At 40.3% G+C, this 22,396-nt stretch overlaps 1 protein-coding gene across 2 annotated transcripts in view; it reads right to left on the minus strand.

The window, feature by feature from the left end:
- Positions 1–22,396, minus strand: part of ZMIZ2 (zinc finger MIZ-type containing 2) — a 698,887-nt gene that overhangs the window by 675,382 nt on the left and 1,109 nt on the right. Inside the window, exon 1 of one of the 2 annotated variants that reach the window (XM_044084228.1) lies at positions 18,273–18,349. The exons of the other annotated variant lie outside the window; for it this stretch is intronic. Within the exon in view, the coding sequence (XP_043940163.1) occupies positions 18,273–18,276 (4 nt within the window). The 5' untranslated portion in view covers positions 18,277–18,349. Of the gene's footprint in view, positions 1–18,272; positions 18,350–22,396 lie in introns of those variants that run through there. 2 annotated transcript variants of the gene reach the window in all.

Consider the following 22,396-nt stretch of genomic DNA (forward strand, 5'->3'; position numbering starts at 1 on the left):
CTGTTTGGCAAACGCACACAACATACTGACAGAGTAGCAATACAGAATGCACGTTACAGTAAAAGAGGACAGTTACAAGTACAACTATGGTCCATGAAGTCTCCCTGGTAACTGCTGCATCAAAAGCAAGACAGGAGAACCCTAAGCAACAAACTGGATAACCAGCAGATGTTATGAGGAAAACAGAGCCAGGAGAAGATGAAATGTTAAAGAGAGAGGAAGTAAGACAGAAAGCTGTTGTGGGACAACCTGTATAACTTCAGAATTACAAAACACTAATAATAGCAAGCATAATCAGAATGTAGTCAGTGAAACAGCAGAACGTCCACTGGATGATTTGAAATAAAGCAGATGCTCAGCAAAGTGAGAAACAAACTGCAAAAGTACTAGGAGGCACTTAGCTAGGTCAATGAACCCCACAGTTAAAAGCAGTTATGAGTTAGGTGAAATTTACAGGGTCAGTAGGTCCCCTTGTTTGGGGACAAGTTCCCCAATATTCAATCTGATATCAGACTTTTTGTCTTTTTTTGACAGGCAAAATATGACTGTGTAAAGTTAGTTTGACAAAAGGACTGACAACTTGTTGTAATAGTGTCGAACTTGGGTACTCTGTGCTCTTCACCAAGAAAAACTCCTATAAAACATGCATAGAAAAAAAACACTCAACTATATAATCATTGCATCAAGCCCTTTATATATTAAAAGCATTTTGCATTACCTAGTGCACACTGAGATTTAATTAGCAAGTGACATTTAAGGGTGCAAATCTGCGAAGCCGGTGTCCATGTCACAGGTGACAAAGAGGTACAAGTCCATACCAATCAACGGATGAGGTAGAGTGAGATGACTTCAGATGTTGGGGGAGAAGTAGCATAGTGGAAACCAGCAAAAAAGAAAGCACAGTCATAGAAACATAAAGTAGTACCCAAGATGAGAATATAAATAGTACCCAAGATGAGAAAGAGAGACCAAAAGACCTAGAAAAGGAAGGCACCAGTCCTAGAAATAAAGGCAATTAGCTACACAATATACATACAGTAAGCTACAGAAGAAATGCAAGAGGTAGAGAACAGTAAGAGGTGGCAAAGCGTGTCAAAAGAAAAAAGGGAATGGAGGTGTCACATGTCAGGAATCGGGGTAAAACATTAGTTCAATACAAGGTGCCAAAATTACTGCAGAAAGAGTTTAGACAGCGACTTTAGGTTGTCTGGCTTAATTGAAGAGTTCAGCTTATGTGCCTGCTGGAAAAGATACAAATCTTATTTGACCAATAGAGTGATTTCCCACTTCTCAAAATGTTAAATCTCTGTCATGTTTTTTTTTTTTAGTATTGATACTGTTTATCACACAGTTGCTGTGGCGACCCCTAACCGGGAAAAGCCGAAAGAAGAAGAAGAAGAGGAAGAAGAAGACTGTTTTTTCACACAGTTAACTCTTGAGAAAGACTGCTTCAATTATCAGCACTATTTATATGAAACCATACTTCTTTTCATTTCCTTAGAGCTGTCTACCTTGTATCTAAAACAATTGTAAAGCCATATACATGTGCTTTTTACTTCTCTTTTTAATGATGGAGACCTGGACTGCTTGTATACCCTTAAGGTCTTCAAGTAGTTAAACAAGTTATCATGTCTACAAACTATGCATGTTAGGCTTCTATAGTTGTTCTTTACGTGGCTTCTACTGCAGAGTGCATCCTTTTCGCTGCACTTCTGTGAAAACAATCTAATTAGTCTACAGCCCTAGAAAGGTGAAGTCTATAATGCTGCACACAGTACTCCAGATGAGATATTAAAACCATTTACATAAAGGGCAATATCCTCTATGGCTGCCACTTCCTGTGCATTCCCATGTTCCAGAAGTCTAGTTTGCTATTGCTGCTGCTGCTCTCTCTATATACACTGACATACACAAAAACTCGCACGCACACACACCCTTACACGTGGACACACATGAGGGGGGCATGTACTTATGTGCACTCTATGGTTGATCCCCAGTGGAGGCGGGAGAAAAGTTAGGGGATAATTCAAAGGAGAGGTAAGAGCATTGGCTGAGCTATCATTGAACTGGGATGATATGCTAGTGGGCTCCACTCTGTGTGTGTGTGTGTGTGTGTGTGTGTGTGTGTGTGTGTGTGTGTGTGTGTGTGTGTGTGTGTGTGTGTGTGTGTGTTGTTGCAACAGGATCCTTAATCTCATCCAGAAGTTCGAGTAAATGAAGATAGGACCTGGGTTAAGCTGATGGTCTGCTGCATAACACACACACAAAAAAAGTCAAATTGATAGACTTGGTAATATTGTTGATGCAGTCCTATCTCCACCCCAAATTTACAAAAATTATTGGGTGAAACCTTAGAGAATCAATTAGCAGGTATCATTTTTAGACTTTTTTGGGACCCTTTCCTTGGTGAAAAAGGAGTCTTGTCAATTCTCTTATCCTGGCTCCTAATGCAGAAAAGACTCAAGAATGACAGTTGTTAAGGCATTTCCAAGGAACTACTTTCACCTATTCAGAATTGCAGGTGAAGCGAAGTCTAACCTAGTACTCAAAGGGCAGAGGTCAGAGGTCCAGTCTTTGATGGGACAACAGTCCTTCGCAGAATACATACCCACTGCATGCACGCTCATAGGCAGACTAAACATTCACCAATCAGCACATCTTTCAAATGAGGCAGAAAACCCACGCAGAAAAAAACACCCATACAAGTTTTATTCCAAAAGTAGGTGTACAGGCTACGTCCCAAAGAGAAGACCTTCTAATACAGAAAATGTGACAGAATAACACATAAATCAGGAATGGGTAAAATGGTTAGTAATGAGAAGTCAGTGGTCAGACTAGTTTACCAATAAAGACAGCAGGGACAAATACAGTTAAGGGGTTGAGTTGTGCTCAGGATAAGCACATGGGAATGTTAACAGGAAAGGGACAGATGAACTGCTGACTGTATATGACCCATGGCAACATACAGTTTGGAGGGCATGTGGTTAGACAAGGTATGAAGAGTACCCCTACCTGCCATCAAAGTGATTGGTGTAGTACTGATGGGGCCCCATTAGAAGGCTACAGCTATAAGGAGCGCCCCATTTACAAAACTAGAAATTTCTGACTGGATACTTGGTGGCAAAGATTTTGCTTGACAGTGCCAAAACATTAAAGTGCTAGTGTGCTTTTTTTTTTTTTTTTTTTTGCTAAGGATGGCGACTTAAAATGCATTTTGATTTCTTATCACCATTATTACACTGACATTGTAAAGAAGGCAGGGACAAGTACTGGTGAATTTACTCTGGGATCCTAGGCCTATATAAGCAGTTACACAGCGAGTGGCTAGGTTGTCAGGATGTTGCTTGTGCTTGTTCAATAATATGTCAATCTAAAATTCAAATGCTACAAACACTTGGCAGACGTATTTTCTGTAGGGCAGCTATCCTTAGGTCCCATGACTGTGCTAAAAACTTGGGCTTGGTCAAACCACATGCTAAATGGATGACTGAGGGATGTTTTTACTGAAATAATTGGAAAAGACATTTTGCATCCTGTGTTAGTCAGAACAAATCCTGAAATATTTGCCATGACAGCTCTTTTTTCTATAGCTCTAATAACATCTTCACCATTGCAGACCTTGACAGATGTTTTTGTGAAGTGTCTGATAATGTCTTGCCTATCCACTGTTGTACATCTGTACCTTAATATTCACAAAACAACTATGAAATTAGATTGGCTGAATTTCTCTATGCATTTTAGATTACATTTAGGGGTCAAAATGTTAGTAACTCTTCCTTTTTAAAGGTTTGCTTGTACCTCACAGATTATCACCGGACATATAAAGAAGCGGCTAGCTGGGAAACCAATTTATTTCTACTGATCATCTTACATGGCACATAAAAAGAGGTTACACAAATATATTAATGATGTTCAATGAATTTACACTTGTGTTCATTTTGGGAAGGACCAATAACCTCTGCCCAACAGCGATCCAAGTGTTTTTTAATGGCAAGCAGCACTGACTAGGCATGTCATTTATGTTTAAACTGCAACAGTGAAAAGATTAAGCGCACAGCAGATATAACGTCTGAATCTGTACTTATTTTACAGGTTATAATGAAAGCACTTAATGGACGTGTACTGCATTCTCAAAATAAGCTCTGACACACAGAGGAAAGCAAGAAAATCCCTAGGCACTGTCTTTTAATAGCTGTCACCTTCAGCAAAACCTGCAGTTCTGCAGAAAAGTTACTCAAATTATCCAGCAACACTTCAGAAGGCCAACCTTACAGTGTTTTACAATATTTAATGGGACCCAAGGGTCACTAGTGGTCATCCCTGGGATGTCTACATTCAGTCTGTGTCCTGTGGAAATGGATTCTGCATTCTACAAACAGAACAGGAACAGACAGAAAATATGACACTGCCTCATCACTCCAGTACCATCTGTCAAATAGGAAATGGCTTCTGAATACTATTTTACGGAATATCAGTGTCTGCACAGCTAATCTGTATTGTTCCAATGCACAGTGATGTCAGAGCCCAGCATCTCCCTACACCACAGGTGACCAGCCTTAATACCAGCCTGAGCAAGGGCACAGAAAATCAATGCTCCTTTTTTGGGGGGAGTGCACAGCAAGGGGAAACACTGACTGCTCCCTTCCATATCAGACAGATATCATTTGAAGGCTTATAAACACTTGTGTATGCAAACATTTCATTTCCCATGTATATAGGAGCATGGTGTGTTTATGTGTGTATGCTCAAGAGACATGTTGGACCATTACTGTTACATCAGTGTGCAGAGATCAGCTGAGTGCATAGACAGCTAAGTATAGTGCAAAGGTCAATAAAAAGTACATAAAATGGAGGCAGGGGTGTGTGTGCCCTCCAAACATGATTTGACATACATTACTACCCACTCAGATCAGTGTTCATTATACCAAGAATCTGCAGCAGTCTTAATAACCCACCATTTAGTAGATCATCCAAAGTCCACAGATAGAGATTTAATGCTCACAGTTCCATTACATTGACTTCATAAAATGCTCAGGCATACTCAGCATAGGGCACTGAGTACTTCTCATAGTATAAGGACTCCAAATACTTGATGACAGCATGGTCCCCAAATCAGCATTAGTGCACAAACACTACATGAGAAAACAGTACACTGTATCAGTGCCCAGGGATGTACAGCCTCTTGATCAATGACCACAGTGACCACAGTACAATTAATAAACATCAGTGACTGTGTAACACTAACCACACATTAGTGGTTAAAGATGTGCAGATTCCTGAGATCTGCATACGATATGGTGACCAAAGATCATTTCCAGTCGAAAGAGATGCAGGTGGTACACTGACCCACAGTATGCTAATCCCAGATCTGTGCCTGCTATACGCTGCATCTAGATTGTTGCCAGCAGTACAAAGACTCATAGTACTATGTTGATGCAACATTACCCTCAAAGTAGGACCCTGGTACATTGAACCCAAACTACTGTCAGTGGTACAAGGACCAAGACACTCCAATCCAAAGAAAGAACAACAACAACAACAACAGATCAGCAGAACAATAGCAGAACCAGTGGGCAAAGGTCGATAATATCCACAAAATACAACTTATATAGAAAAGAGGTACTTAAGGCTAATTTTAGGGTATTTAAATCTGTAATGTTTTAATAGCATGTATATGGTCTGAAGAAGTAGCTTTGCCATGAAAGTGCTTACCGACTTGTTTAAAATAAATACTATATGGTTTTATTCAGTAATGGTGGTCGATTTTTCTTTTCTATACAAATAACAACTGATCGGTGTCAGAAGTAAGTACTGACCCAAAACAAATGACTGCAGTGCCCTAAAGCCCATATCACAACTCATACCATGATATACTAACTATCAAAATGCTGTGGATACACCAATTCCTGTTACCGTAATACTAGGTTGGTGCCTGCAGTACACTGACTGCATAGGACTATAACTAATACAATAATACATGATATCCTAACCCCAGAGCACTATCTGCATTATGCTGACCCAATGTAAGGTACACCTCCAAAAAAGCTAGCAACTATGACTGGTGCACAGCATATCCAACCTGTTAGATAAACCAAAAAAGAAAAAGACAGCACTCAGAGGCAAACAAAGTTTTATTCCTTTCCCTTCAGGGAAAGGAATAAAACTTCATTTGCCAATGTAAGGTACCCCAGAGTCTATGCTACTAAATTCCAGACCCCAGATCAGTGCCAATGGAACACTGCCTAGATTAATACCCATAACACCCACTCCCTGATCAGTGCCCATGGGACACTATCTAGATCAATGGCCATAATACCCACTCCCTGATCAATGCCCATGGGACACTGCCTAGATCAGTCCTGGTAAATACATGGCCCATATTGTTCTAAACATAACTTCCAATAAGTGACCTTCCAAACCTCTATAAGGATCATTTGCATATATCCCATGTGCCTCTGACACAAGAGGTTTGGGAGGTCACTTATTGGAAGTTCTAGCTTTGCTGGAGTTTTCATTTTGTTTTTACTGATTGGTTTTTCATTGACCTTCTCACTCATTGTTTAAGTTTGTTGCTTGGGATATTTTTTGCAGTGACCCTAATGATAATGGACATCAGCTGGGTACAACAGCCCTGTGTTTCTAATTCTTAGTCAAACACTCTGCTTGTGTTGTGCTGATGAGGTCATAACAAGGCTGAAATATGCATATCCACAGCTAGTCGGGTTTGGCTTTATTGGCCTTAAATTGTCCATTAAAACGATGAAACAAGTCATTGGCATTCAGATTTGCCAATTAGCTGAAACACCTGATGTTCATAAGCATCATTTGCATATATCCCATGAGTATCTGTCAGCCTGGAATGGTATGGCAGATAAGACTTCCTGTTTTGACAGTGATGGCTTACATCTTTCATACCAGGGCTTTTACATACTCACCAAAGCCTATGCTGTCCTCCTCCTCCCCATTGTGCATTTTTTAGGCAGATTTCCACTATGGGACATTCCTACATAAAAAAACTCAAACTCAGATTTGGACAACTTCAAGGTGGCACTACTCAATACTCCAAATCTAAATAAAAAGATGACAGAACTCGAGGCCCTTCTGCAACAATGCATTAAATGCAGTGACAGCATGCCATCTCTCCCAGGGTTTTGTGTCTATTGCACCTTTAGACCCTTGGGTAACTGACAAGGGCAGTATCTACATCTGTTAGAAACACCATTACTTCACATCAAATTACCCACAGTCCTAATTTGTAGCACCTGGAGATCCAAATCAAAATTAGAAAATCCATCTATTACTGCATTGCTAGCTACAGATCCCATCGATGACACCCAAGGATCACAGAAATTACATCAACACCATTAAGGCATTTAATATCAAATCAAATACCTTCTTACTGGGGGGGGGGGGGTCTTCAATTACCCAAGTATTGATTAGCAAAGTTATACTTTTAAAATAGTTATACTCAGTGTTTTCTAGATTTCATTATTACCAATGCACCTGTGCAAATTGTAAAACAAACCAATGAGGCTCTAATAGCCTTGACCTGGTCCTTACCAGCCTAGCTGTTGCAGTATAAGCCCCAACCCCCACTCCACATCTCCTCGTCCATGATCACAAATCTGTAATCTTCTCAGTCAGATCTAGTGGTACCATTCACTTCAACAACTTAGCACAAAAAGTCTGGACAAAACCACAAATAATGAGGGATGAAATCGAAAGTTGTTAGATCAGCAGATTTGCATTCATATGCATTTTCTAAAGCATATGAAGTCTGAAACTCAAATGTCTATCATTATTTAATAACTGCAGTCCTCAATGATTTGCAGCAAAACCGCACATTTTATGAGAAACAGACCAAAAATAGGAGTTGAAAATCTGCACAGTTCAGAGGTATGGTACTGTATGGTACTGCTCAACCACCAAATGAGACCATATTTAGGGACTTTTCCAAGGCAAACCTACTTCAGCTTGTGTAAGACCTATGTAAAATTCCCAGTGGTCCCATGCAAATGGACCCATTTGAGAGGGCTGCCACATTTACCTATAACTTACCAGCAACTGAATGGTTGCATAGAAAAGTCAGTACCCATCTGCCCTAAATATAATAGTAAATTCAGGAATATACCTCTCTGGTGAAACTCCTGTATTAAACTGTACAAAAAAAAGAATAAAGATAATGCCATTTTGTAATAAATCCCCAACCCCCTACCTCAAGACTACACTGAAACACCAGCAAGTAACTTAAATATATTAGAAAATGTAATGCACATTATAAATTTAATGTTGCTTCAAATTCCAAAGGAAACTATACATCTTTCTTCAGTTATGTCAAAAAAATAGGGATAATATCCAACAATGCATTGAGATAATCCACAATAATGTCAGCCATTCTGACCCCAAGGATATAGCTAAAATATTAGCAAACAAATTTAGCGCAAACGTTATCCCTCCTACCCACTTTTTTGCTCTCACTATTCCCAAGAATATAGTTTCCCCATAAAATCACTTTGGAAAAATTCGTATGGTTAACCAACGTTACTGATGACTGCAAATCAAGCGCTGTTCTCTGCTCCTCCATGGATACAAAACAGCTCCAACAAGGCTTGGAATATGTTCACACATAACATTTCAAAAACGGTCTCAGACTAAATGCAAAAAGTGCTGCACAGAAGTGTTTGGCACAAGAGTTGCTCACACCCCACATGTTATGAATGCACATGTTATGAATGGTACTCCTCTTCAGAGATACAGTCATAAGAGGCCTAGGTACTTACATGAATAACTTGCTCAATCAACGAAACCCTTCTATCTGTCCCAGTTAACTTCCATGGGAATATCTTCCAATATCCAAAGAAATCATCCTGTCACTGTACCGTTCCCTCAGGTCCATCACTGAATACAATGCTTCCACTGGCATCTACAAATCCAAGCATATTGCTTAACTGGAAAGACCCCAAAGATTTCTAACCAAGAAAATTAAAAAAGTCTTAAATAATTCAACTACCCTGACAGATCAACATGACTCTCTTTATACTCAGTAGAATACAGTTTGCTGAAAGGTGACTCATGTTGAACTTTTTGAGTCACAAAAGACCCAGTCCTATTTGAACTCCTATTTCTTCACAAAAGCAGTGGCTCTACAAATAGCCACTTTAAGACCATACATCTACACCAATAAAGAAATAAACAGGAGGGATACATTACCACTACAGGTCAAGTAAAGTACTACTTTGGCTACCTTTAAGGATACTCTTAATGACTGGATGAGTATACACAGACTAACATCAGGGTTATCATGTACAGCCCTGCTTAATTTGGGAGATGAGCACTATTAAGTGCTTGAAAACGTTGGCAAGAACTTTTACGTTTAATTTTGTCAGCTTAAAGAACTGTCTGGCTAGGCATCTTATGGTCTCCATGATCGCTTGTCTACTTATGTTCCCATGTTCCAATGTATTGACAGACTGCCTGCATTCTAATAATCCTGTAACAGTGTTACAAACATGAAGGCATTGAGTGAGGAACACAGTTCACCAACCTGGAAATGGGGTACATCAGCACAGCATTCAATGGTCCCTGAATAGTGTAAACACTACCCTGACCGTGAAAAAAAAAACTGCTGTACAGAGACTGCAGGTAAACAAATATGGTGCCACCTACTCCCCCAGTACCATTAATGCCCCAAAACAGTGACCATGAAATTGTGCTTGCAACACACTGCCTCAGTGTTTAATGCATATGGTACATTTACTCTGTAGTAGTGTTTACAGAAAGTCAAGGAATACAGATTGTGGTGGATCAGGCATGTGCAAAAAAGCAGACAATGGCTTGGCAAAGCAGATTTAGGAGAGACAGGAAGAAGGCAATAAGAGAAAAGAACATCCAGCCAAAAAATGGATGGACCAGATATGAGAAGACCAGTGACAATCAATAATGACTCAGGAGAAGTGACTACGGTTGATACAACAACTTTACCCTGTGCAAATTGGGAAAAAAAGGGGAATGATGATTGATGACGACGATGATGGTGATGAACTTTTACAGTGTGTTGATCCCTAATTGGAGCATATTGTATAGCAATGCACGGTCTAACCCTCAATTCATTCTGGATATATACTCACTGTATGCTAATCCTGAATTAGTACTTAAATTCACTAACAGTGATGGTGCATCTAGGGTACAAGGACATAGTACACATATAGCGAAATGCAACTGTGCTGACTGTATATACAAACTCCTAAGCCAGTGGAGTTTTAAATTAGCTCTAGTTCAGTACCTGCAACATATTACAGTAGCTCTTGGTCAATGCCTACAACACACTGCCCCCTCTCTCCCGGATCTGGAAACGTAGTGCATTACTCATGGGTCAGTACTTCTACTGTTCCAACACTCAACTACAGAGCACAGTAAAAAAATCCACTGTCTGTGCACACACTACAGTAATCCTAAAAGATAAATCTTAGGGTGTCCCAATTCCCATTCTGTCCTTATAGTACGGCAGCAGTGAAACAATAACCTTATTAAGGGTACCCTGGGTCTGTGGTGCAGAGGGCAATATCTTGACTGCAACCCCAGCAACTAAGGTTTAATTATTGGCATTAAAGAAACCTGTCTATGCATTCAGGGCTAGGAAAGAACTCTCAACCCTAGCATTCTAGAATTCTTTTCTGACACTTTTCACAGTCAAGCACTTGAGCCACACATTCAGCAACAGAAAGTTCCCATATTCATTGCCTAAAATCATGACTTTCAAACGTGTTCCTGTAGTTGATACAATTTCAACTAGAACCTGCATTGGCACTATATGAAAAAGGTATGTGACTTATAACAGTATCACAACTGCTAGCATTACACTCCAGCCACCAACAGGAAAGCATGCATGAGGCTTGCAAGACCCCTGGTCAGATTTTGGCAGATGGAAGAAGATAAGGGACCAGAAGGCAAAACACCAGATGGTCTCATGCTCTTAACAAGTCTAGCATCTGAAAGTTAAAGATAATAAATACATCCTTACACATCAAGAACATTCAGCAGTGTTCATAACTCAGCCAAAATGGTATCACCCACTCTGAGAACATTCAGCAGTGTTCATAACTCAGCCAAAATGGTATCACCCACTCTGACAACAAAGACATTGCTAATGTATTGGTAGATAAATTTAGTGCCAACTTTACCTCAAAAACAGCCATCAAAATTCTGGAAAATCCCTGAATCCCATTATACCCCTAAAATCATCAGGAAATGTCCTAGCTGGGCTCTCAAAAAAAGAAAACTAAAGATCACTTCCATAGGTACAGACAAATTATTTGAATGCCTAGTAAATAATACTAAACATGCCCTTGTGGACGCTCTCCTGAAGTAGTTTAAATTAACTTAGCAAAGTACCTGAAGCCGAAAACTGCTATTGGGATGTCCCTTCATAAGGGGAGTTTTACCACAGACCCCAGGAGCTATACAAATGACAGCCTATCTAGTAGAATTTTAAAAAGCCATATAAAATGTCATATCTGACTTAATAAACTCTCAAAGTGAGGTCATGTCTACTCAGTTTAGTAAGCTTTTTCGAGAAGGTCACATAGGCAGTAGGTAACGGTCATTTGGTCCACAGAACTTACAAGAATGGTACTGTAAATAAACCAAGAAATAAATGCAGACCCTTGCGTGTTAAGGTGGATAACAAACTGGCTGAAAGACAGAATTCACTTAGATAAAAGTGGCAGATGCCTCCTAAGAAGCAAAACAGTAACTAGCGATATACCTCAGGGCTCAGTAATAAATCCCCTCCTTTCTGGCATATACTTTTCCAACCTCCAAACCATAAACCCAGACCTATGACTAAGTTTGCAATGTGTGCAGGCTAGATATTACTGCCAAATTATCTCTTGATTGATAAGGTGTCACTACTGCAATAAGCAATGATGTAATAGAAAAGAGCTAAAATTAAATGAAAAAAGGTGTAGTATTACCAGAGTTGGTTAAAAAAAAATCTATATACACTACAGACAGTAACCCTCCAAACTGATACAGAAGTCAGAATCTTGGCACCTGGGTTGACAGCTCCCTCTCGAAATACACCTATATCACTAGACCTGGTCTGCAGCTCAGTCACATCCATGTCAAAAGAAGTCACAGTTCCTCTGTACTATGCTCCCTTTGCATACCTCTCAACTCTCCATAATTTTGCAGAATGTCCAGATTATTACTTCATATCTTTGGTCCGGTTCTCATAACATTTGTGGTTTTCTGGCAAGTAAGACACATTTAGTCACTAAATTATGGCAGACATTTGCATTTCAGACTTAACACCCTTCAAAAAATGCATGTTAATGCAAAACCTGTTATTCTAGCAACTTTCTAAATTTATAAAAGCAATATTTAAATTTGTCCCTGATTTTGGCCTTTTGTCCCCCTGTTATTTTTGGCTTTGTTCAGAATTCTTGAGCAAAGAAGTTGAGAAGTAATCCCCTTTGGTATGTACTTATCCCGACACAGCACAGAGCTAGAAAGGCCCCAGTGGTTCCTAACTAAAAAGATTACTGATGTAAAGACCCTTGGCTATCAAGACATGTGAAGTCCTACCTCTACAATAGGTTTCTCATAAATTCTTACACAGAGATCTAGGTTTTATATTCTCTGCCATTAAGGACTTAATTCTTATTGAGCACTTGGATATCTGCAAGCCAAAGAAATCCACAAATACTAGAAGTAAGAATCTGAATGTAAACAAAGTACACTGAACAGATTACTCAACGTTTATCACGTTTCTGGAATAAATTAGCTTTACATGCTAAACAGAGTGATACCTTTGCATCCTTCAAGATGAACCTTAATAACTGGATGAGCACCTGCAAATACATCTCTATCCTGACATGCTTTGCCCTTCTAGACAAGAGGGGTACCATCTTGGCAAGTCGCCAGTGTTCAAGACTTACTTGCCTTGAAATTCCCATGATTCTATGCTTTCTCTGATCAAGGCTAGGTATCAGAGGCAATCTCATTTCCATGCCACAGATCAAGTCCAAAGGTTAGAATAGGGCAAGCACAAAGATGGTCTTCTCTGTCACTTTGCGTCTTAGGTCCCCTGAACCTGTCTCACCAGTCCCAGTTCCAATCCTCTTCTGTGGACTAAGTACATGAAAAGGTGTGACAAATCCCTCATTCTGGAGTCAAAAGAGTATCTGGACGAGATCCTTACAATGACTTCTGCAGCTGCCACTTTGACCATGTTGACAGTACAACCAAAGCAGTAGGCTCAGGTGTTTGCCTGCACCAGTTGACATGATCATGCTATTATGAATGCCTCCACCCACTGGGATGATATGCTGTTTGGGCAGGCTTCCCAGAACATGAAAGAAGACCTCCAAAAGAGGAACAAGCACTGACCACCATCATAGAGTACATCTATGCTGCCCAAACTTTCCTTTTCTTCTTCTAGGTCTATCTAATATTCCAAGAACAAGTCCCACTATTAGTGGTCTAATAGAGGAAGATGTGCTCCTATAGGATAAGAAGGATACCCTAAGTGTTGCACAACAATACCTTCACCAGCTAAAGTCCCACAGTATCCTAGGTAGATGACTGACTCTGTGAAGCCCTAAATGCCTCACAAGACCACTGATGGAAGTCACCTCTCAGAATTTGATTCAGTGTGGACAGCAATCTCTAAAAACTAATGAGATCTAGACATGGTTGGTGATGGCCACGTCTTCAAAATATTATCTCCTTCCCCAGAAAAATCCCAGCTTAATGAGCAAGCTATCTCTACAAGGTTCTTTGTACAAACCCAGACTGTATTCTGTAAAAGGACAAGACAACTTGTTGCTCTTCCAGAGGATGCAATGAGTTGTACTCCTGCCTGTTCCTAGTTTTGACTAGCACAATACACTACATCACAGATCAGCCACATGCAACGACTGCCAAGTAATGCTGTGAATCATGGCTAAAGTGAAGTGTGTGTAGAAGTATGTGTGCTAGAAATACAATCCCCGCTTCAGCACAGAATGTGGCAGGAAAGCTATGGAGGCAATGGAAATTAGGGACATAAGCAGAAAAATCTGATGGCTGCCTAGATGACTGCCTCAGTCAAACTGTAGTCATTAAAGGGGGAGATAAATGGTCACTCCACCAAAAAAACTAAACTAAAATAAACAAAACATAAAACAAACATATGTTGATCAGGTAGGTTCACTGATCCAAAACTCAGGTATATGGCAGCTGAAGCAGATAGAGACATTTAGCACAGGAGCTAGTAAATGTTACATTACACAGTGCTGTGCTTACAAACATACATAGCATCAAAAGCTTTGTTATTTTGAATACACATTTATCCCAATCTGGTGTCTGACTACTTGGTAAAGTACTTGCTTACATCTATTTTCAGGTATGTACGACATTTGCTATTAAACAAAGCAACACTGCAGTGGAATGTGCAGTTTTGCTAGTAGTAAGTGTTAGTCAACACTGACCTTTATAAATGGATATCACGTTTCACAATGTCTTCACACTAATAAAGCCACAAAAGGTAACAATGAATAATTTGTTTCCATTTATATGGATTACATACAAAACCTGTCTGAACTTTTTTTATTACTATTACTATTACTATTTTCTCTTTATACTTTGCTAAACACAGAGCTGGCAACTCAGCACGTAAAAATCTACTGCCAATCATTAGCGGACCGGAGTTCCGCTGTGGCGACCCCTAACCGGGAAAAGCCAAAAGACACAACAACAACAACTTTGCTAAACATGTTTTTTACTGCTATTTTTTGCTTCTTCTCACTATACAATAACTGCAATAAATGGTCCCAGCATACAGGTTACAGCACTCCCACAGAGAGTGTTCACAGCACATGGATCCAGGAACAGCTTTCCCAACACACAGTCCCTAGAATCAGGATCTGCAGGCTTGCAGCACTCAGGCCCTGGGAATCAGTGGTCATGGCAGACCACTGCCAGGATCAGCATTCATGGGACACCATTGTCAGGACCAGCAGTCATGGCACACCATTGCTGGGATCAGTGATCACATCATGCAGTCTCCAAGATCAGCATACTGACCCTTGAATTTGAGTTCACAGCAAAGAGACTCTGGAATCAGTGCTCATACTTGAACCCTGAAAAGGTGTTCACAGCACAGTGAGTCTGGACTGGTACTTAACATATGCTGATTCTGCATAACTATAATTTTGAATCAGAGCTGACAGCACAGATACACTGGATTGGTACTTACAGCATTCTAACCCTGGCTCAAAATCTGGTGGTCATCAGAAACCCATAACTCACTTAGACATAGTAGTTCTCTCTGTAACACCATAGCTACACTTTATCTAAATTTTCAAGAGCAACTCTGGTTCTATCCTGGTAGATAGAGGCAGACAATTCCACAGGGCAGAATATAAGTTTAAAGGACAGACTGCTTGTTTGTTAATTTGGTATAATCAGATATGGCTCAGACCCCACCCTCTGTAGATCTGTGCCAGGGTACTCTGTCTCTGGGTCAGTGCTTAATAACATGCTAGCAATGGATTACCGATGCTGATACATTTGTACCGGATCACTGTTGCTGTCACAATAACACTGGAACAATGCTTCCAACATATTAACCTTCACTCAATCCTCAAAGATTCTCAATCAATGTACTAGTGCAAACAGAACCACACTGACACAACATTATTAATGGCAGTGCTTCCACCTTCACTCACTTCTCACTGCACACTGACTCTCAGTCACTGTATCAGTGCACAGAGCACAACAGTGGCACAACATCATTAATGACAGTGCATTCACCTCATTTACTTCTCACTGCACACTGACCCTCAGTCACTGTATCAGTGCACAGAGCACCACCTTCACTCACTTCTAACAGTATACTAACCCTCAGTCACTGTATCAGTGCACAGAGCACTGCACTGGCACAGCATCAATAATGGCAGTGCATTCACCTTTACTCACTTCTCACAGTACACTGGCCCTCGGTGACTGTATCAGTGCACAGATCACCACATTGGAACAACATCATTAATGAGAGTGCATTCACCTCATTTACTTCTCACAGCACACTGACCCTCAGTCACTGTATCAGTGCACAGAGCACCGCCTTCACTCACTTCTCACAGCACACTAACCCTCAGTCACTGTATCAGTGCACACAGCACCATACTGACACAGCATCATTAATGACAGTGCATTCACCTTCACTCACTTCTCACATCACACTAACCCTCAGTCACTGTATCAGTGCACAGAGCACCCACCGCCTTCACTTACTTCTCACAGCATACTAACCCTCAGTCACTGTATCAGTGCAAACAGCACCACACTGACACAGCATCATTAATGACAGTGCATTCACCTTCACTCACTTCTCATGGCACACTGACCCTCAGTCACTGTATCAGTGCAGAGAGCACCACCTTCACTCACTTCTCACAGCACACTAACCCTCAGTGACTGTATCAGTGCACAGAGCACCACACTGACACAACATCATTAATGACAGTGCATTCACCTTCATTCACTTCTCATGACACACTAACCCTCAGCCATAGATCACAACAAACTAAGCCTTGATGGGAAATTACAGCATGCTCTGATGCAGTCTGAGCTCATAACACTTGGTCTCTAAATAAAGTAATTACAGCACTGATCTCGAATTAGTGCAGAGAAGATACAGTAGTCATTTATCTCTGGAATACACCGACCTGGAATTGCTCTTAACAACACAGTGACCTTGAATAAGTGCTCACAATATAATGACCCTGGAACAGTGCATACAGCAAAATGACCGTGGAAGAGCCAACCTGTTCAGTGGTCTTCATACACCTACTCATGATCACCTCCAATGAGCACACCTCTCAACCTCTTAGCACAATAAATCTGGACAAAACCTAAAATAATGGGGGGACAAAGGCCCAAATACAGGAACAAATTTAAAATGTTGTTCTTACAAACTTAGAAAATTGCTAGAATAACAGGATTTCTGTTAGCATGCATTTTCTGAAGGATATGAAGTCTGAAACTCAAACGAATGTCATAATTTAATGATTTCAGTCCTCAGTGATTTGTGAGAAAAAAAAAACACAAATTTTATGAGGAACAGATTAAAAATAAGGCAAAAAAAATCAGGACATCCTGTAAAAATCTGGACATTTGAGAAGCATGCCTATGAGACACTGATGTTAAATTTGCCAACCTGAAACAACTATATACAATACATAACTATGGAACAGTGTTTACAGTGCCCTTACCCTTGACCTGGAAATGAAGTACCAAGATTCTGCAACACTGTAAGCAGTATTTGGACTCTGGATCCTATATTACAGTGTAGTCCATCTAGATCACAGTTTACATGCTAGTCAGTGAACTAGGTAACATTAGTGCATTTCAGCTGTGCTTAACCCCTCCCCCAGGTCTCTGCTTCTAATGCACTTAATTACAGTCTGTTCAAGCTAGTAGATCAGCAGAGATCAGTAGCCACCGTGTGAAGCCTATATTACTTCAAGCAAGTCAACAGCATAATGGCCCTTAATTCAATGTGCGTAGTGATCCTCCCCCAAATCAACAACTGAAGAAATAAAGCGGGCTGTTCCCACCCGTACATGTTGAAGCTGTTTTGCCTCGATCTAGGGTCTAATTAAGACATGTACCACTCATTCCTCTGCAAAGTTCCTAGATACTGATTCCACCTCCCTTTTGAGTCTGACTTTATTCTCATTTAGAGTCAGTCTAATGAGGCAGAGAGTGATGGATATCTGGGGTTAGTAACTGGCAATGAAATTTTTAACAAAGGAACATGTCATTGTGTGGAAGCAGAGGCTACTGCATTTGGCTTATGAACAGGGTTTCTTGTCATTTAAGTAGTTAACTGTGATTCTGCCTCATGATTCTGCCTCATCAATCCAGCCTGCAAACAGAAAACAAGAGACCTTTGGTCTGGCAGGTGTTTCCCTGTCAGTTCAGCAGTTGTAACTAATTGTTCTATTTCCTCTGTATTTAAACAGAAGGAAAGAAAGGGGCAATACTGAATGGTCTCTTAAAGGTCCCTATAGAGTGATTACAACACACAGCTACTACCCACTTTCACTCCGTCACACACAACTGATGTCACAAAACTCAATCATTTATTAATAGGGCACACAGTGTAGAAAAAAAGCACACGACTGCAGTAAAAAGTAGAAAGGGAAGAAAACGGATATTCAGAGAGCAGGCTCAAGAACAGGATTTACAAATTCCAGCTAGCAAAGTCATAATGTATTAAAACTTACACATTTCAGGAAGTGACTTGCTGTTTTCTTTTTAAATATCTGGCATAGTACAGAATTTATCCAAGTTTGCTGCATTTTTGCAGATTACCTTCCATGCCAGTTCGGCAAACATACAGGATACTTTTTAAAAGGTTTCCTTTTACAAGAAAATTGCTGGCATATGAGGTACAACATTCCAGTCTGAGCTAGGCAGGCAGTCTGTAGTTTTGTGGCACTTTCCTTTTTGTCTGACTTTCAGCTTTCTTACTTTACACACTTTCCTTTCTGATACAGTGGTCTCAGGTAGCACTCTCTCATCTCCTATGCCAGGCCCAAGGACCGCCTTCCTTTGTACAAACAAATTATCTTCACTTCAGGTACCTCCTATTCACAGAAGGTAAAAGTAACATACATTTAAAAGGGGGAGCCTGGTGTCCACCCTAGTCAGAGCAGGAAAATCATTCAAAAGGTTCAGTCCTCCTCTCGAATCCTACTCTTGCCTCAGCCCTTTAGCACATACTCAAACTGTGGAACCCACGCGCATGTAGCTCTTTCAAAAAGCAGGAATATGCTTGTGTCTGAAGAAACAGTTGCAAATTTGCTCTTGGTCTCAATGACAAAGCCCGATGATCTCAACAGAAAGATAGGCCACTTAATCAGTTTAGAATTTTAGTCTTCATTACAGCACTTGCTTGTGTGAGGATTTATTTTATCTCACTTTCAATTATTTTACTTTATAATTTTGATGCATACAGACACTAACCTCTTTTTTTATATAACAAACACAAATAAATAATTAACTACAAATACAATGCATTACCTTAAAATATCAAACACAGCATTTTTCTAAGAAAAAGAAAATACTTGCCCACAATTATCCTGAACCCACTCCACTGTATTCCTGGCTCACACAGATAGTTTGATGGTGTAGGTTTTAGACTCCCAATGGAATATGGCTAACACAAAAAAGTACAGTATAGAATGAATCTGGACTTGGCAGCAGAATTATGCATTCCTAAGCACAGCACACAGAAGAACATAGCTGGATAAAATGCTGACTCCAAATGCAAAGTTGGAAGTGCAAAACAAGTACTACATACACATGCCACACTCTTAATACAACACCAAAGCACAGCAACTTAAAATCAAAATAAAAAAAAATGTACGCTTTCACAAACATCAATGAATGCGCATATGGTGATGTGAGTCATATGGTGGCTGAACACAGACTCTATGTGCTTTTGCGTGAGCATATGTGTGAGTGCACATGTGCAAGCAAGCGTACATGTGTCAGTGTGCAAATCTGCTTGTGCACGCATATGGGTTTGGAGTGCTTGTGTATGTGTGCTTATACATGTGCACATGTGCGCGAGTGTGGGTAATATTCATATTTAAGTGCAGAGGGTAGCAGTGCAGCCACGGTCCCAGTGCCAACAGCTGCAAGATTAAAGTTTCACTACCAAGAGTAGGAAGGCAAGCACAATCCCCTTGCTGGCAGCAAGAAGAGATCTACTGCCTGCTTACAGCAATAGGAAAAAAGCAAAAGTCTGTCTGCCAGCAGTAAGAAGAGAGCCGTGACTCGCCTACTGACAGGTAGGTGGGAGCCATGGCTCATATGCTGGCAGTATGAAGGGAGCCATGGTCCCTGTGCTGGCAATTGGAAGGAAGCCACAGCAACACTGGAGTCATGGTCAAAGTTCTGACAGTAGGAAGGGAGATATGGTTCCAGTGCCAATAGCAGCAAAGGTAAAATGGCCCCAGTGCAAAAAGTGAGAAGGCTGCCATACTCCCAGTGCCAACAGCAACAAGGTGCCACAGACCTAATGCTGACAGCAGGAAAGAAGCCATGATCCCAATGCCAATGGCATTATGGTTGCCATGGCCCCAGTACCAAAAGCACAATGGTAGCAATGATTCAAATTCCAACAGCATGATGGCTGATGCAGAAACAGTGCTGATACTATGGAAGAAGCCATGATCCCAGTGTCAGAGTAACATGAAAGCAGCCATAGACCCATTGTCAAAAGAAGCATGAAGGAAGCTATGGTCCCTCTGAGAACAGCATGAAAGGAGCTGCAGTCCTATTGCTTGTTGTATGCTGGGAGCCATAGTCAACAGTAATATCTACCAACATCTCTCTGACTCTTAGCACTGCACAGTATTTAATGTCAGCATCCACATTTCATCTACAAGTATGCACTCTTACCCAGCATTAATCCTAAACCTATGGTTTGTAACTATAGTCTTTGGAATTAGGTGAGAATAACTTGAACAAATGAGATAACCCGCTGGACTTAAAATGGTCTGAAAGGGCAGTTAGCTGAGTATTCACCTACAAACCTGAAAGTCTAAGCTGAGCAAACATCTTTGCACTTGTGCACTGCACCACAATGCATTAAAGTAAGTGTATTCTTCCAGACAAGATCCATTGGCCACCAAACTACTTAATAATAAATCTCTACCATTTTAAAGTTATAGAGTTCTTTGACAGAACTAGAGTGCAACCTGGTCCTTATTTATGGAAATTTTAAATTCTATAATTGAAAAAGTAGTTTTTCCTTCAGTTTCATATCTTCTGTGAGTGAGATTGCTAATGCCCAGCTCAGAAAAGTTGTCAGTTGTGTTTTCAAGTTTGGTATGAAAATGCTTTTACATGCTTTACTGTTTCGTTTCTTTTCATGTCAATTTACTATCTTCTGAGCTGGTATGTTTTATAAACAACAGAAATGTTTTCTACAGAGTCTATCCTGAAATGTGTACATCTTTTAATAGGAAAGTAAATAAAGACGGTCAGCTTAAAACTCTTCTCCACAGTCTGGGCACCATTAAACAAGTTTCTTTATCCTCTTAAGCCCAAAGCAGAGTTGTTGCCTAGATTATGATGGCTTCTTGGACAGGATTACACCCTCAAACTGCAGGATTCTCAAAATATTTTGGTTCATTTAAGAGAATGTTTAGGATTTCAGGCCTTTTTCATATTCCAAGATCATGATGACTATGTTTATTCTGATTCTACTTTGGATTCTCTTGCTGGATTGTATTCTTGGGTCAAGTTCTTAATGAAGGAGTCTAACATTCAGACGTCAGTGCCCATTGCTAGACTTAGCAATCATAAAAGTTATAAGGAATTAGGACACAATTTTAGCTTAACTGCTATGCAAATACTCATCTTCTCACTGTGAATCTTGGTCTGATGCTGAGCTGCTTATAACAAAACGTATAACCCCACTGACTCTAGGGCCTGGGTATTGTTCTTAAATTTGGTGACCGTCGTGAAAGTGAGGTTTGCACCTGCAGGCTTTAGGAACTTATTTACTTATTTTATTGTTATTAATGTTGGCTACTTTGATAAAACCATCTAAACTGAAAACTGGAGTAAAGAGAGGTAGTTATCCTCTGTGATAAAGGAGTGGCAAGTAGAATAAAAACATGTAACATTATTAACACCCCTCACACACAACTAGTATTAGCACCTGAGTTTTGAAGAACATTAAGGTGTGGGATCATTCCATAGAAGTCCAGCTATACCATGAACCTATTAATGCACTAACACAGTCCTGTCCAACACCCCAATTAAATTCCTAGTGATTTCTTGTCCTATGAAACTATGACGACAGGATGAGATTCCCACGTAACCCTACGGGATTGCTGGCAGACACCGGAGTTGCAGACACAGTGTGAAACTAAGAAAAAGCAAGTTGCAGCAAGTGCATGAAGGAAGGCTGAGTGAAAGGGATGCTAGCCACGAAAAGGAATAACTTTGTAAAACATAGCTCGCTTAGGGTAAGAGAAGTAAAACAGCACTGTGCTAGACATTGCCACTTTTTGTTCCCACTCCCCAACACACACCGTAAACATACAAAATCAAGTCCTGCACTTAATGGAAGCTTCAAAGCAAGCTTCCGTTACATTAATAAAAAAGCAATAACAATGTGTTTTAACATTGTATGGTTTCATACACTGCTTCCTTTCTGAACACTTGAACAACCCATCAGCGGACCATTTCACAAGCATTTCAGCCGCAATAAAACCAGTTTCATATATTTTCACTGCTAAAAATCAGAACATGTCAGAGCTAATCACAGTCACAAGACACAATGATAACAGCCAGCAAATACAAGCATAAAGTGGTGCCCTGCCTCAGA

This window comes from Protopterus annectens, chromosome 9.part0 (genome assembly GCF_019279795.1).
Source record: "Protopterus annectens isolate FY-2018-M chromosome 9.part0, PAN1.0, whole genome shotgun sequence".
Classification (NCBI taxonomy): Eukaryota; Metazoa; Chordata; order Ceratodontiformes; family Protopteridae; genus Protopterus; species Protopterus annectens.